Source organism: Rhinoderma darwinii, chromosome 4, assembly GCF_050947455.1.
Source record: "Rhinoderma darwinii isolate aRhiDar2 chromosome 4, aRhiDar2.hap1, whole genome shotgun sequence".
In the NCBI taxonomy this organism is placed as follows: Eukaryota; Metazoa; Chordata; class Amphibia; order Anura; family Rhinodermatidae; genus Rhinoderma; species Rhinoderma darwinii.
The window spans coordinates 233,627,834-233,644,899 of NC_134690.1; the positions used below are offsets into that span (position 1 = coordinate 233,627,834).

Consider the following 17,066-nt stretch of genomic DNA (forward strand, 5'->3'; position numbering starts at 1 on the left):
ACTGGAGTGTCAGCTGTCAGGGACAGCTGATCTCCAAGTTCCAGATGCACACTGTCGCCGACAGTGTGCCATCGGGAACGACACAGTGACTTCCTGTCACTCTGACAGGAAGCCTATCAGGACCAGCCGAAGGTTGGTCCTGATGGGCTTTCGTCCATGGCAGACCCGGAAGCCATTGTTTGGCTTCCGTTTGCCATAGTAACTCTCGGCAAACCCCGCGATTTCGGACCGGGGTCTGCCGATATGTTAAAAAAAAACAAAATTCGGCGACTGCACCTGATCGCCGAATTTAAGGGGTTAATTCGCCGAAACCAGCGGCAAAGGACCGCTGGTCGGCAAGAGTGGAGTTTCAGCTGTCGGCGACAGCTGACCTCCCGGTTCCCGATGCACACTGTCGCCAACAGTGCGCACCGTGGAAAACTCAGTAACTGTACGTCCTTGTGCGCCAAGACACTGGCAGCAGGGACGTACAGTTGCTTCCTGGTGCGCCTAGGGGTTAAAAGAAAAAAATGCTGGAAATAGATCACTGTGGGTAATGAATCTATATAATATAGGAGTTTCACTTTTTGAATTAAGTTACGGAAATAAATTAACTTTTTGATGATATTCTAATTCATTTAGTAACAGGACTGTGACAACAGCAATAAGAGCAGTCCAAACTTGGCGTTTGCTGTAAATGTATTTTATAACATTTATTTTATGCTCGAAAAAAATAACAAAATTGTCTAAACTAACAATTTTAATATAAAAAATAAAATGCCAAACAAACTCAGTAACAAAAATATTTAGATTTAATGATTGTACAAACAGTAAAATAATCTACATAATAAATAGGATTTACAAATATAAAATTCCATCAAAAGATTACCTTAAAAAAGTAGATGGTTCTCTATATAAAAATACCCAAGGATAAACAAGAGCAGCATGATGGGTAACCTGAACTCATATAACCGCAGGTTATAACTTTTATAGTGTCTCTACACCAATCATACTCACATAAAATATATTCAAACTTTACATAAAAAAAACAAACATACCGTACAATATTTTTATACCGCTATGTTAATTCGAGGAGGGTCAGACATAGGTACCCCTTTAGATGCATCCAGTTGGTTGTACTCGTCAATTAGGGAGGATAAAGAGGAGAGCGCATCTGTAAAACAGCTTTGTTCCATGCCATCTATTTGTAGGTAATGGTGCAGATGAGCCTACAAATGTAAAACCATTAAATTATATCCGTCACATTTCTGAACACTTAGGCCTTATTCACACGAACGTGTCCGTTTTGCGCGCGTAAAAAACGCAGCATTTTTCCTTCGTTGCAGTTCCGTGTGACACTGTATGGTGCTTGTCAGCGGTTTTTACTCGCGTATGTCATCCGTTTTTTACGTTAGCTAAATAAACTGAAGGAGGTGGTTTTGTTTTTCTCATCATTTCTTTAGCAACTGTTGCGTGAATCACGCACAGCACACGGATGTGCGTCCGTGTGCAGTCCGTGATTTTCACGCGCCCATTGACTTCAATGGGTGCGTGATGCGCAAAGACCGTTCAAGTATAGGACATGCAGTGATTTTCACGCAGCGGGCACACGCTGCGTGAAAAACACTAAATGTGTGAATGGCCTCATTGACTTGCATAGGTCCGTGCGACGTGTGTGATTTTCACATGCGTATCACGGACGTGAAATACGCTCGTGTAAATAAGGCCTTATTATGTGGATACCGGTGCTCAAAGCTTATCTACCCAAAGCCAAAATAGGGTTTTTAGAGATGGGGTTTGATCATTTTCACTAAACCAAACCTCTGATCATCATTCGGGTAATGGCTAATGAAAAGTATAGTTTATGGTCAAATTCCACTTTTCTGCAACACTGTCACAACATGTAGAGCGTAAAAAAACTTTTATAAAAATCCACTAAAATTCCTTGTTTTATCAGCCTTAATTCAGAGGAATTTAGCAGTAAAAAAAAACATTGTTTGTCTTTTTTTTGGGTTCTCCTACCAGCAGGAACTACTGTGTGGCTAGGAAAGGGTGTTCAATGGCTTACGGCTCCTTTTTTCATGCCCTACTAAGACCGCGGACCAAAATAGGACATGATAGGACTAGTAGTCCATGTCACCACCTCTGAACTACATCCTTCCTAATGTGGGCAATCCAATATGGCTGTAATGAAGAAAGCACACACTACACCGTATGTAGGGGAAAACACTGCCAGCACTAATATACATACCTTCTTTCTGTACAGCCTAGTAAACCGGTCTCTGAGGTCTATAAATGTTGGTTTCACACAAGTGTTGTTCGCTAGCGCCAGGAGTGAATGGGTATGACCAACAGGTGGCACAGAACACAGACTCGTTTTCCATCCTTCCTGGTTCCAGGAAACAAACTGCAGCGAAGGTTTCAGCCTAAAATACAACACATTTACTGAATGTCAATGCACAAGAATCATAAAATAATACGGACACCAGTCTGTCTGTCATTAACGTAGGTGACTGATGTCTATACAACCAGATGTTGCTGCCTGGTTAGCAAAGGACAAATGTAATCAATTTCTGCAAGCATTTCCTGGACACTGCGAGTAATTCTGGTAGGACAGTGGTGGGATTCTTTAAAATTAGCTTTGCAGATGGGTATTCGTAAGATCATCCCCTTATGTTGTGTTGAGATAGTAATATAAAAGGACAATTTCATTATTATACTGTACATGCATATTACAATCGGTTGCTAAGGACAACCAATCAGGTTGCTGCTTTCATTTTTCAAAGAGCCTCAGAGAAATAAAAGGCGTAATCTGTTTGGTTGCTATAGACAACTACTCCACTTTCTTTTGCACCTATTTTGATAAATCTCCCCCAGTCTCTATGACTGGGTTTACACAAAAGGAGTTTGTTCAAGTCTGACTTGCGATCCAATGAGCACTTTTTAAACATATCAGAAATATTTTGAAAATTGTTAATTGAGGTAATTTAGATGCATCAATTATCACTAGATGGTGTCTGAGTTACACTCAAACGTACCATGTTACTCCATCCTTATGTTATTCACGTGAGTCCTAATTACAGCTGCAGAGAAAACTGAAGACATAGAAGGGCTTAACCCCTTAATGACGCAGCCTAGTTTGGGCCTTAAGGCTAAGAGCCCATTTTTCAAATCAAATTTTACGCTAAGCAATTCTGAGATTGTTTTCTCGTGACACATTGGACTTTATGTTCGTGGTAAAATTTGGTCAATACATTGTGTTTATTTATTTTTTTTTAAATTGCAGTTTTTGAATTTAAATGCATCTGCTTGTAAGACACATGGTTATACCACCCAAATTTTTGTAACGTCCATGAAAAACTGATGGCAAATGGCGGTGAAAAACGGTCAGACGGCTGGAAAATGGATTCAAATTTTGAGACACATTGATGTAAAACAACCATGAAAAACTGACAGTTGATCCATTGTCGACTGCATTTTTTTTTCACGCCGTGTGAATATAGCCCCCTTCACTCTCCCCTCACAGCGATCCGGACTGACGGAGCGAGAAGATGACTAATTGTTACAGAGCTGTAGTGTGTGTACATATACATATATATATATATATATATATATATATACATACAGTCCAAGAGCAGATAAACACAGCACTCCACAGATCAAGAAAATCAGGCCATGTGCTCGTCACCAGGGAATGAATCAATTCCCCTTCTTTTTAGATAAATACCAGCATAGAACGTAGTAACGGCACCAGGACTTCAAGACGGATGAAAAACAGGGTGGATTTATTCACCTCAACAAATAACAGCAACGTTTCAGTTCAACAGGAACCTTTCTCAAGCCATCACAAACTAACAATGGTGTCAGGTATAAATAGGGGGAGCATACATCATCTAGCAATCAAGCTATTAAGTGTACAATTCCCATTATATACATATAGATGAAGATTTCACAACAAATTTCAAACAATATTACAAAAGTGCATGTCTTTGTCTTTAAGAAGCCGACCATAGGCAGTGTTTTTTATATATATATATATATATATATATATATATATATATATATAAATAGTGTACAAGAATCATAAATAGTGACAATAGCAGCAATTAGAATGATTGGAAAGGAGGCAGGGACCAATTATATCCAGGCGAGGATCAATAAACTTAGGCCACATTCACACGAACGTGTTTTTGCGGCCGCAATTCCCCCGAAAATCCACGGGAGAATTGCGGCCCCATTCATTTCTATGGGGCCATGCACACGACCGTAGTTTTTGCGGTCTTTGCACGGCCCGGGAACCCGCACCGCAGAAAGAACGGGCATGTCCTATTACGGCCGTCTTCTGCGGTCCGGGCTCATTGAAAACAATGACGGCGGCCATGTGCATGTCCTACGATTTGCGGGCGGCCCGCGGCTGACAGTCCGCAGCCGGCCGACCCGAAAATCACGGCCGTGCACACGGCTACGGTCGTGTGCATGAGGCCTTACAGTTAGTAGTGCATCTGTAAAGTCCACATAGACAGCGTGTACAGTCCACGCGCATCAACTGCGCATGCTCCAAGATGGCGTCCAAACCGGATATTCAATCTGGTGGAACGCATCAGACAGAGCGGTCGTAACTGCGCATGCGCGGAAACGGAACTTGCGTTCCAATCCCAATGCGCAGGCGCCAGTGTCGACGCAGATCAAAGATATTTATGTAACTAGTGTAGACATATAGTATTTGCAACTGAACAAAGTCCAAGAGATTAAATAGGAACTGTGATGCATCATCCAACGAGACTAATGGATTCTGCAGCACAGTGCTCATAGTGAAGAGAGGAAATTGTCTATGAAAAACACCATACACTTTAGAGCCACAGAATTTGAGAGCACTCAGATCATATTGACCTGTAATGTGACTATAGTCGTCATCCTTGGAACACCTAAAGGAACTGGTAAAATTAATATCATCCTAACCAAGGATGTAAACAATACCAAAAAATTGACTATCATGACCAGAGGACCATATGTTCCACATATATTTATTATACATAAATTGATATAAAATTCGGTTTTTCAAAAAGAGAATAGGATTAAATGTATGGGAATTTTTTTAAATTAAATCTGGACTATAGTTCAGTTTGCGATGGCTTGAGAATGGTTCCTGTTGAACCGAAACGTTGCTGTTATTTGTTGAGGTGAATAAATCCACCCGGTTTTTCATCTGCCTTGAAGTCCTGGTGCCGTTACTACGTTCTATGCTGGTATTTAAAAAAATAAATTAAAAAAAACACACACACACACACACACACACACACACACACACACACACACACACACACTATAGATAGACAAATGACAAAAAAAGTGTTGGGTTTTTTCAAATTTTTTTGTGATTTGTCTGCTCATAATAAAAATTAAAAACATGGAATTAAACGAATCTAGAAAATGAAAGCCTCATAAGTCTTATAAAAAAAAAAACAAAGTAAAAATAGTTGTGATATTCAAAGCGGTTCCAAAGATATCATTTAAAGAAGTGCACATCAGAAATGGAAAATTTGACCTGGACACCAGGGCATCAATGGTCATGAAAAGGTTAAGGACTAAAATAGGCTGGTCACGAAGGGGTTAAATGGCTAGGATCGGAGTGATTTTGGTTTCCCGCTGTTGCGGTGAGGTGTTGGCTGTAACAGCCGACAAGCAATGAGTATTGAGCGGGTTCAGCCAGTGACGTATAGTTATGTCACATGTTGCCAAGGGGTTAAGAAGGCCAGATAAGTTTTCCGGCAAACAAGATACATTTCAATAAGAATGATTGTTCATGTACAAACCAATTTAGATAATAAAATAACGGTCTGACAAATAATTTTATTACAATTGTATCGTCTTTGAGAAAAACATTACGGGGAATGGAGGGTTTCTTTTAGCCCAGATAAGAAAATACTTTTCCTTGTCCGAGTGTGGCCAAATAGTATGTAAGCCCACCGTACCATGTTCACGATGGACTGAAGTATAGTGTTACCGAAGGCATTGATGAAAATCCTATTTCTATTTGATAGATTCTGACCAAACTTATACTTTTCGCAACACAAATGAAATGTTAATAGACAATTACATACTTATACTAACCGTTCAATATTCCTGCGGAGGTCTGAAATATGGACATTTCCTCTCACCATCAAAGCACATGCAAGGTAGAGACTGTGTTTAGGATCTGCTCGAATTAACTGATGATCTTTGTTAAAGGCATCTGAAAACATCTGATCCAACCTGTATAACGGATGTAAAAGTCACAAACGTATGTTTAAATAACCTACTAGGGAAACCTGAGATAATAGAGCAGGGTCCCAGTCCCATCTAGAACCCAGAGCAATGAGCAGCATTAAAGAGCGTCTCTAACTCGAGGGGATGACACGTCCACACATTACATAGACATTGCCATAGTCTCCTGCGGTGACACTGTCACACTTGTTGCCATGTTTAGGTTACAGCTGATCACTGGCCTTCCTAGCCGTGGTGGTTGTGGGTCCTTTCTAACAAAAGGGGATTTCCGATGTAGGCAAACCCTTTAAAAAACAATTCCATTATTAAGTAGACCATCTGCAAAATCTATAGGTGAACCTACAGCTGTGCAACAACCCTTCTCCCAGAGAGGAATAAAGGAGTATGGAGATCCTCTAACCGTAAAGAAAAGACCTCCTCATGCGGAGAGACATATTGTGACAATAAAAATACATGCAGTATTGATAGTGACATTCACTGCTATTTTCCCTATGTCACTTCCGAAGAACTAGCACAGTACATGTAGCCTATGGAAAGTTAACCATGGAACTTACCTTCTTGTAGGCACATTCACATCAGCAAGTGTATAGAGAGGTGTCAAGCTTGAGGTCAGGTAATGGAGATGTGGAAATGGAACCAAGTTCATGGTGATTTCATTCAGATCCATATTAAGTGGCCCTTCAAACCTTGCAGAGCTGAGTGATGAAAAGACAAGTTTGCTTTCTTCATGCAACAGATCTTGCACACTGCAAGGGTTCCGTCATTTTTGCGGAATCAATAGCGTAGTCGACTACGCTATTGATTTAGTCAAAGCGACAGAAAACTTGCACAACGGAGACAAAACAGAAACCATTTGCACCGTTGAAATCAATGGTGATGCAAACGGAAACCTATGGTTTCCGTTCTGATGAAAAGCTCCGACGGAACGGAGCCCTGAAGCAGATGTGAACAAAGCCTTACAAAGGGCACTTTCCTTTAACCCCTTAGTGACCACTAATACGCCTTCTTACGTCGGTCACTAATGGGCTTTAGGCTAGGCTGACGCCTTTTCACGTCAGCCTAGTCTAAGTCCTGCACGGGTCTCCTGTGCAGGCAGGAGTCGGGGCTCTGCTGTCTGATGACAGCCGTTTAACCCGTTAAATGCCGCCGTCAATAGCGACCGCGGCATTTAACTTTGTTTACAGAGGGAGTGAGCTCCCTCTGTCACCCATCGGCGGCCCGCGAATACAATCGCGGGTCTCCGATGGGGTGTCATGGCAGCCGGGGGCCTGATAAAAGCCCCCAGGTCTGCCCTGGACATATGCCTGTTAGGACGCGCCGGAGGCACGTCCTAACAGATCGCCTGTCAGATTTACACTGACAGGCAATAATGCTCTGGTATACGAAGTATACCAGAGCATTATAGCAGCGATCGGAATATCGCACAGTAAAGTCCCCTAGTGGGACTAATGAAATAAGTCATCAAAGTGAAATAAATATTATTAATAAAAAGTACAGTAAAAAAATAAATAAAACCATTTTTTTCCATAAAAAGTGGTTTTATTTAGTAAAAGTGTAAAAAAAAAAAAAAAAAGTACACATATGTGGTATCGCCGCGACCGTAATGACTCCATTAATAAAGTTAATACGTAATTTAAACCGCAAAGTGAACACCGTAAAAAAAACAAAACGCAAAAAACCATGGCGAAATTGCAATTTTTTTCCATTGCCCCCAAAAAAGTCATAATAAAAATGAATCAATAAGTCCCATGCACCCCAAAACAGTACCATTCAAAACTACGTCTTGTCCCGCAGAAAACAAGCCCAAAATATCACTACATTGATGGAAAAATAAAAAAATTACGGCTCTTGGAAAGCGACGATGCAAAAACAAATAATTTTAGTTCAAGTGTTTTTATTGTGCAAAAGTCGTAAAACATAAAAAAACCTCTACATATGTGGTATCGCCGTAATCGTACCGACCCATAGAATAAAGGTAACATGTTATTTACGTCGCATAGTGAACGGCGTCAATTTAAAAACGCATAGAACAATGGTGGAATTTCAGGTTTTTTTTATAATCCCCCCAAAAAGGTTAATAAAAGTTAATATAAAAATTATATGTACCCAAAAATGGTGCTATTAAAAAGCACAACTAATCCTGCAAAAAACAAGTCCTCATACAGCTATGTAGACGAAAAAATAAAAAAGTTATAGCTCTTTGAATGCGACTATAGAAAAACGAATAAAATAGCTTGGTCATTAGGGCCTAAAATGGGCTGGTCACTAAGGGGTTAATTGGATCCAAACCCAAATATTTTATTTATTTATATCACATATCAGCCTTTTTTTTTTATGAGTCATATTGAAGTCAAAGTTGCCTTTATAAAATAACGTTTTTTTTTTTATATCTGTTGTTTTATACCCAAATTCCAATCACTATAATAAAGAGCATAAGATACTGGTATGAAAATTCTCTCACAAAAAAATAGCCTGTACTCTGCTCTGGCGTCACTTGCAATGTAAGATGTCAATGTGGATATGAATGTCAAGGCCCTAATGTAGATAATGGAGAAAAATGAGCCGGCACAAACCTTTGTCATAAATAAAACAAATAAATAAGAATGTGATTCCATTCATGTGTTACTTCTTTCCTTTTAGTTTTGTATTATATAAGTGTACACTGTGGAGCATTTGTAACCTTGATTTAGCGGAGCTAGGTTTGGAAACACCAAGACTATGTTTAGAGATGCTTGCAGGGTCACCTGTTGGAATACCATAAATGGCACATTTTACGCTTCGATTCAGGGGATTTTACTGAATCGAGGAGCTGAAATTTAAGACAATGTTAGGGATGAAGATGCATGATGGAAGAGGGTTTTCTTGGATTTGGACAGAACATAAGCTATAGGAAGTAAGTTACCTGGTCAGATTGAGGAGTAAGTTAGCCACTATGTTGTTCATGGCGTCAAATGGCTTCTCGCTTTCTTTAACTCCACCTTTATTAGAGGTAACAAGACTATTTGTTTTCACAGTTCCAAGCTTTCCAGAATTTGCCATCTGATGAATTTTATTCACGATGTCATCTAATGACTAAATAATAAAAAACAAATCTAAATTTATTTTGAAGTATAATTTAATAAAGTACCAACCAAATAAGCTGAATAATGAAGTTGAAATGTACAGAATTTACTATATCCTACAGATGCCCTCAATGGCTAGAATAAGAGGGATCAGTAGTACCATTACCGTGTCATGTCAACCCTTAGGGACACACACACCATTTTTCCTGGCATTTGTAAAGTCCTACAGAAAAGTCTGTAGAAAAATAAAACTAAATGCCCCCACCACACATGAAAAACACTGTATGTCAGCTCTCATATTTTACTATAGACTTTAACCCCTTCCCGCTGTGGCCACTTTTGTCCTTCCTGACAGAGCCTTATTTTTCTAATCTGACATGCGTCACTTTATGTGGTAATAAGTCAGGAATCCTTATACCTATCCAAGCGATTCTGAGATTGTTTTCTCGTGACATATTGGACTTTATGTTAGTGAAAAAATTGAGCCTATAAATTCAATATTTGTGAGAAATACCAAAATGTAGTAAAAAAATGTTGCTAAAATTAGCATTTTTCTAAATTTAAATGTATCTGCTTGTAAAACAGATAGTAATACCACACAAAATAGTTACTAGTTAACATTTCCCATATGTCTACTTTACGTTTGCACCGTTTTTTTTGAACGTCTTTTTTTTTTTTTTTTCCTAGGATGTTACAAGGCTTCGAACTTGTGTGCAATTTCTCACATTTTCAAAGAAAATTTCAAAAGGCTATTTTTACAGGGACCAGTTCAATTCTGAAGTGATTTTGAGGGCTTTATATATTAGAAATCCCCCATAAATAACCCCATTTTTAAAAACTGCACCCCTCAACGTATTCAAAACAGAATTTAGAAAATTTCTTAACCTTTTAGGCATTTCAGAAGAATTAAAGCAAACTAGAGGTGAAATTTACAAATTTCATTTTTAAAATCATTTTTTTGTAACACAGAAGCAACTCAATATTTATAGCCAAGATTCTGCAGTTTTTAGAAATATACCACGTGTCCCTAGTGCGGTAATGGACTGAAACACCGGCCTCAGAAGCAAAGGAAAATATAGTGGGTTTTGGGGACTTCTTTTATTAGATTATATTTTAGGCACCATGTCAGGTTTGAAGAGGTCTTGTGATGCCTAAACAAAGGAAACCCCCCCCCCCCCAAAAAAAAGACCCCATTTTGGAAACTACACCCCATAAGGAATTCATCTAGGGGAGTAGTGAGCATTTTGAACCAACAGGTGTTATCATAGATTTTATTAGATTTGGGCAGTGAAAATAAAAAATATTTTTTTTCTAATAAGACATAGCTTTAGCTTAAATTTTTCATTTTCTCAAGAAATAAAAGGAGAAAAGGCACCCCAACATTTGTAAAGCAATTACTCCCGAGTACGGCAATACCCCATATGTGGTTATAAACTGCTGTTTTGGCACATGATAGGGCTCAGAAGGGAAGGAGCGGCATTTGGAGTGCAGATTTTGCTGGATTGGTTTCTGGGCGATATGTCACATTTGCAAAGCCCCTATGGGACCATAACTGTGTAAACCCCCCAAAAGTGACCCCATTTTGGAAACTACACTACTCAAGGTATTTATTCACCTAGGGGTATAGTGGGCATGTTAACCCTGCAGGTGTGCACTAGATATTTCTGAGTGAAAATGGGAATTTTTCCATAGATATGCCAACATGTGGTGCCCAGCTTGTGCCACCATGATAAGACAACTCTCTAATTATTATGCTGCGTTTCCCGGTTTTAGAAACACCCTACATGTGGCCCTAATCTTTTTCCTGGACACTCGACAGGGCTCAGGAGTGAAAGAGTATAATTTAAAATGGAGGCCTAATTTGGCGACTTACACAGTATTGGTTCACAATTGCAGAGTCTCTGATGTGAAATAATAAAAGAAACCACTGAGAAGTGACCCCATTTTGGAAACTACACCCCTCAAGGAATATATTAAAGTAGTGTAGTGGGCATTTTCACCCTACAGGACTTTTCCATAAATGATTGCCCTGCGGATGGTGCAAAGTAAAAATATAAATTTTTCCTAAATATGCCATTTCAGTGGCAAATATGTCGTGCCTAGCTTGTGCCACTGGAGAGACACATCCCAAAAATTGTTAAAATGGTTCTCCTTGGTTTGGCTATGCCATATATGTGGAAGCAAACGGCTGTGTGAGCATGATGCAGGGTTCAGAAGGGAAAGAGCGTCATTTAGCTTTTGGAGCGTGGATTTTGCTTGGTAGTAGTTTTGTTTGGAGTTTTACTGGTATTTTAGTTTATAATGTGGGGGCATATGTAAACCGGGCAGAGTACATCAGGGGCATAGTCAGGTGGTATCATAATGGGGTGAAATAATCCATAGATGTGTGTCACGCTGTGAAGCAATCCTTTCTGCACAGGCGAGTGTAGCACTGATAAATGTCCTTCCTTATCCACCTTTTGGTCCACACGCCGCACCTTTGCAGTTTGGGGAATTTTACTGGGAAAGTGTTGTCCTGGTATAATACGGGCACCCTCGCTTTCAGCAGATATGTTTAGACCCTACCCTTCCTGGTTCCCTAATTTTAGGGCTTTGATAATTCGCCTCTTGAAACAGAAGAAATGTTCCCCTCGGGCCTGCACAACTGCATATTTTCTTTCCAGACTTATTGGAGCCCTAACTAATTTTGTTTTTTCATAGACGTAGTGGCATGAGGGCTGTTTTTTTTGCGGGACGAGCTGTAGTTTTTATTGGTACCATTTTGGGGTACATGCGGCTTTTTGATCACTTTTTATCCTTTTTTTTTTGGGAGGCAAGGTGACCAAAAAACAGCAATTCCGATATAGTTTATATATATATATATATATATATATATATATATATATACACACACACACACACACACACACACACACACACACACACACCGTTCACCACGCATCATAAATTACATGCTAACTTTACTCTGCGGGCCAATACGCTTCTGGCGATACCAAATTTATTGCACTTTTTTGTGTTTTACAACTTTTTGTACAATAAAATTATTAGTTTTCTTTTGTAAAAAGAATGTATTTTTTCGGTCGTTCCATTTCTTTTTTTACGCCGTTCACTGCGCTGGACAAATAACAATATTTTTATAGTTCAGGTCATTACGGATGCTGCAATATCAAATATGTAGGGTTTTATTTTATTTTTTCAATAATAAATTACTTGATAAGGGAAAAAGGGCGATTGTGTTTTATTTTATTACTTGAAACATTTATTTTATTTTTTACAACTTTTATTTTTACTTTTTTTTAGTCCCACTAGAGGACTTGAAGGTCCAACTGTTTGATTGATCTAATACATTGCACTACCGATGTAGTGCAATATATTAGAACTGTCAGTTGTTCACTGACAGCAAGCCGATGAGGCTCCTCCGCCAGGCGCGGGCCTAATTGGCTTGCGTAATTGCAGACAGGAGGCCATTGTTAGGCCTCCTGTTGCCATAGTAGCAGTCGGCAGCCTTGCCATCGCACAGCAGGGTTGCCGATTTGCTACAAACCACTAAGATGCAGCGATTGCTTTTGAACGCTGCATCTAAGGGTTTAATGGCAGGAATCGGCGCTAGCTTCGTTGTAACCTACAGTGGACACCCACTGCGGATGATGCCGGCTTAGCTTCTGAGCCGGAAGCGGAGCTGACGCCATCTTGGCAATGGTGCTGGAAGCCTTTTAAGCCCCACCTCTGAGCAGCCGGCGGTGATGGTGCGGGCTCAGCTCCTGTGCCCGCACTATCACTGCAACGTAATAGCACTGCGCTTTGCGGGAAGCCTGCCCAACAGCGCCGTATATACAGGCGGATGTCGGGAAGGGGTTAAAGTAACATTTGGTTGCTGCTTTTTTTTGGGCCAAAAAAGAAAAAAACGCCACCTAACCCTACTGCATCTATATGGCTTTTTATGCCCCATTTAACATCATTGACAGTTTCTATTGTAAAATAATACCTTAAAGTAGTTTTCTAGTTTAGAAAACCCATTTTCATAGACCTAAGAAGGGAATTTTGATTAAATATAGGGGGTCCTCTTTCCAGGATCTTCATCTCTTGGCCGGAATGGAAAGTGACTACATATAGTGCCTCGAACTATGGAGAACCTGTCTTGTATTATACATACAGCCTATTGATTTGAATAGGCACTGTGCAATGCTAGATTTCCCCTGTGATGGCGCTGCAGGGAAACAAATTACTTATTGCCAAGTTCTCACACACATTACAGCTGACCGCTGTCCCAGCAGGGGGATACATTGTCATCAGTTTATTGTACAAGGAGAGATCGTACAAAGCGGAAAACCCCTTTAAAGTTTACACATTTCTAAAATTTTATTTAAATATATTTATTGTAAAGCTATAATGTAAATAAAGAAAATAATGTCACAAATTACTCTAAAATGGGGTTGTGTCACCACAAACATTTATGGCATATGCACAGGATGTGTCATAAAATGTCTGAAAGATGCAGGTCCCAACTCTTGGACCCGCACCTATCTCCTGATCAGGTGTACCCAATCCCACCTGCATTTAGGGGCACGACAGGACAGAAATTTGAGAACATATCTAGCTGAGTTACACGGCTTCTGTAGCTCCGATTCACTTCTATGGGAGTTACGGTAGCAGCGTAGATCAACGGTCTCCAGATTCCCGTCCTGTTGTGCACCTATGCTCCATGTGGATGCATTGGCCAACGTCTGCCTCACCAGTTGAGATAGAGGACTGGTGACCACCAGTTGGCAGAGGTGTGACTTGCATCTATCAGACATTTATGACATATCCTGTGCCTATGCCATAAATATTTGCGGTGACTCAACCCCCTTTTGTTTGCTTCTAAAATGAATTTAAAAAAACCTGAAATTGGAGATAGGAAATTACAACCATAGTAAGCCATGACGGACACAGAGTTCTGTCTTTGGTCAACCAATTATCCGCATGCATAGAAGTACGCACAAACATTACACTTTCTTCTCCACTCTCTAGATCTGTAAATCTTGTGTATGTTACTCCCAGTTACATCTCTGTGTCTTTTGTGTTTATTTAGATTACTTCACAAGAGAAAGGTACTCATAAGGTCCTTTTACATGTGAAGGTAATTTTGTAAAAACAAGTGCCGATTGAAAATATAGCGAGTCGTTAACGTTAGAAAGACATTCATTAACATCTAGCAATAATAGCATGCTTTTTTTTTTTTTGTTAATTCGATCACTTGTCTTTTTTTCCTGTCACATCTGCTAACAACTAGCAGATGCCTGTTTATACGAAGGGATGTACCGCCAAGAAACAGTAACTTTTAGGTCATCATCATTGACAAACAAGCGGTTTCTAGTTGATCATGCAAATATGTTTACACTGGCTAATGTTTGGGAACTTTTACTCGATTTTATGAAACTTTACACGATAATCGCACCGTGTAAAAAAGAACTGAAGTACAATGCCTCCTCACAAATTCCCTCTGTAAGGCCTCCTTAACATCAGCGTCGGGTTCCGTTGGACCTTTCCGTCGGAGGAGCCCACGAACGGAAAGACAAACGGAAACCATAGCTTCCGTTTGCATTACCAGTGATTTCAATGGTAATGCTTCCGTTGCAAATGGTGTCCGTTTGACTCCGTTCCGTAATGATTTCAGGTTTTTTTTTTGTTGAAACAATAGCGTAGTCAACTGTGCTATTGTTTCCGCCAAAAAAATGGAAACCTTATTGAACGGAGACAAACGGAAACCATTTGCAAAAAAGAATTACCATTGAAATCAATGGTAATGAAAACGGAAGCTATGGTTTCCGTTTGTCTTTGCGTTCATGGGCTCCTCCGACGGAAAGTTCTAACGGAACCCGACGCTGATGTGAACGAGCCCTTAGAATTTACATCCATTTCCATTGACTGAACAGTTAGGTAGAAAACATCTATAATACTGTGTTCAGACAAGCAATATTAAAATAAAACATAATGGGGGGCTCAGAAAAAAAATCATAGCCGGAAACAAATTATTTTCTATGGACAATTTAGAATTTGCTTATGTTTTTGGAAACACAAAATTGGAAAACAATGTTATTTACACCTTCAAATATTACATAAAATATAGAACTACGTATGGCAGACTAGACTGTAAAATATGACTTAAAACAAAGCATAGGAAAAGAAAATGCCTTACTTGATTTTCTATGGGCAGCACACAGTCAGCATGTTCAGTAAGTTCCCTCATTGCTAAGACACTATTATATGGAGATGTGATCACGTCATCCTCGGCTGATGGATAGACCGATGTGACAAATCTGTATACCTCAGGGAATTCCTCCTCTAGTACATTCAGTACAAATGTACCTAAGCCTGAACCTGTGCCTAAGGGCAAAAGTGAATTACCACATAAAATTAATAGAGAATAAAAGCGGAGACATGTTACTTAAAGGGGTTGTCCAGGTTCGGGGCTGTTTTTTATACTAATGACTTATCCACAGGATAGGTCAACAGTATATGATCGGTGGGGATCTGACACTCTGACCCCGTACCGATCAGCTGTATCGGGTGGCAGAAACTATGCAGTGGTTGGTGTCGGAAACAGATGGCTCTGTACGCTGTATAGTGGCCGTGCTGGGTTACTGCAGCTCTGCTCCTATTCACTTTAATAGGAGCAGAGCTGCAGTACTGCAGAACAGCCGCTATACTGTGACCAGAGCCAACCGCTTCCGGCCCCCGACCACTGCCGATTCCCGGAGGCAGCTGATCGATGTGGGGCCCAGGTATTGAACCCGCACCAATCATATACGGATTACCTATACTGTGGATAGTTCATCAGTATGAAAGCTAGCCCTGAACCTGGACAACCCCTTTAACAACACTATTTTTAATTCATGAAGTGTTATTTTGTTTACATACATGGCCCTTTAACCCCTTAATGACCAGCTCAATTTTTCTGTTTTTGACTCTCTGCGCTTCAGCAGCCATAACTTTTTTATTTTTTCATTGAGGTGGCTGTATGAGGCCTTGTTTTATGCGAGAGAAATAGTATTATTTTTTTCCCCACAGTTTGGGGGTAAAAAGAATTTTTTTACGACGTGAATATAGGAAAAAGCGATTCTCGGAATAGTTTTTTGGGTTTATTTTTTTATCCCGTTCACGGTTCACGCTAAATAACCCATTCGATTAATTCTTCAGGTTATTACGGTCGTGTAGATACCTAATATGTGTAGGTTTTTTGTTTTTACTTAGTGTAGGGGCAATAAAATGTATTTTATGCAAAATAAAGACTCTTTTTGGGACTTTTTATTTTTAATCGCATCAATGGATAACTTTATTTGTAACTTTTTTTTTTTTTACTTGAAATGTATTAGCATACTCCTGTACACTAATACATTACACTGTGTCACTATGACACAGGCTGCTGATCGGGCAGCACATAGTCTACCCGAACAGCAGGCACACGGAACAGACAGCCCTGGGGTCCTTTGTAGGTCCCCAGGGCTGACTGCAGAGGGATTCCCCGGTGTTTGATCGCATCACCAGCGTTCCGGTGATGCGATCAAAGAGGGGAATTCCCTTTGATTATGCCGCGGTTCGGACCGCGGTAATAAAAGGGTTAAACAGCTGGGGTCCGAATGTTTGCCGACCCCAGCTGTATTCAGGAGGCTTCTCTAGGATCAGGAGCTGTTACAGCTCCTGCTTAGAGGATGAGCGCTCACACGAGCGCTCATCAGCCTGATCTACAGCGACGCCAAAAGACGACGTTGTAGGCTGGGG

General features: G+C 40.1%; 1 protein-coding gene across 3 annotated transcripts in view; it reads right to left on the reverse strand.

Moving 5' to 3' along the window:
* Nucleotides 1–806: 806 nt before the first annotated feature.
* Nucleotides 807–17,066, reverse strand: part of TUBE1 (tubulin epsilon 1) — a 28,200-nt gene continuing 11,940 nt past the window's right edge. For all 3 annotated transcript variants that reach the window (XM_075862288.1, XM_075862290.1, XM_075862289.1), the window contains 6 exons: nucleotides 15,484–15,671; nucleotides 9,146–9,315; nucleotides 6,798–6,938; nucleotides 6,091–6,231; nucleotides 2,231–2,405; nucleotides 807–1,208 (listed from right to left, as the gene is read on the reverse strand). In XM_075862288.1, coding sequence (XP_075718403.1) covers nucleotides 1,050–1,208; nucleotides 2,231–2,405; nucleotides 6,091–6,231; nucleotides 6,798–6,938; nucleotides 9,146–9,315; nucleotides 15,484–15,671 — 974 coding nt within the window. In that variant the 3' untranslated portion in view covers nucleotides 807–1,049. The remainder of the gene's footprint in view (nucleotides 1,209–2,230; nucleotides 2,406–6,090; nucleotides 6,232–6,797; nucleotides 6,939–9,145; nucleotides 9,316–15,483; nucleotides 15,672–17,066) is intronic.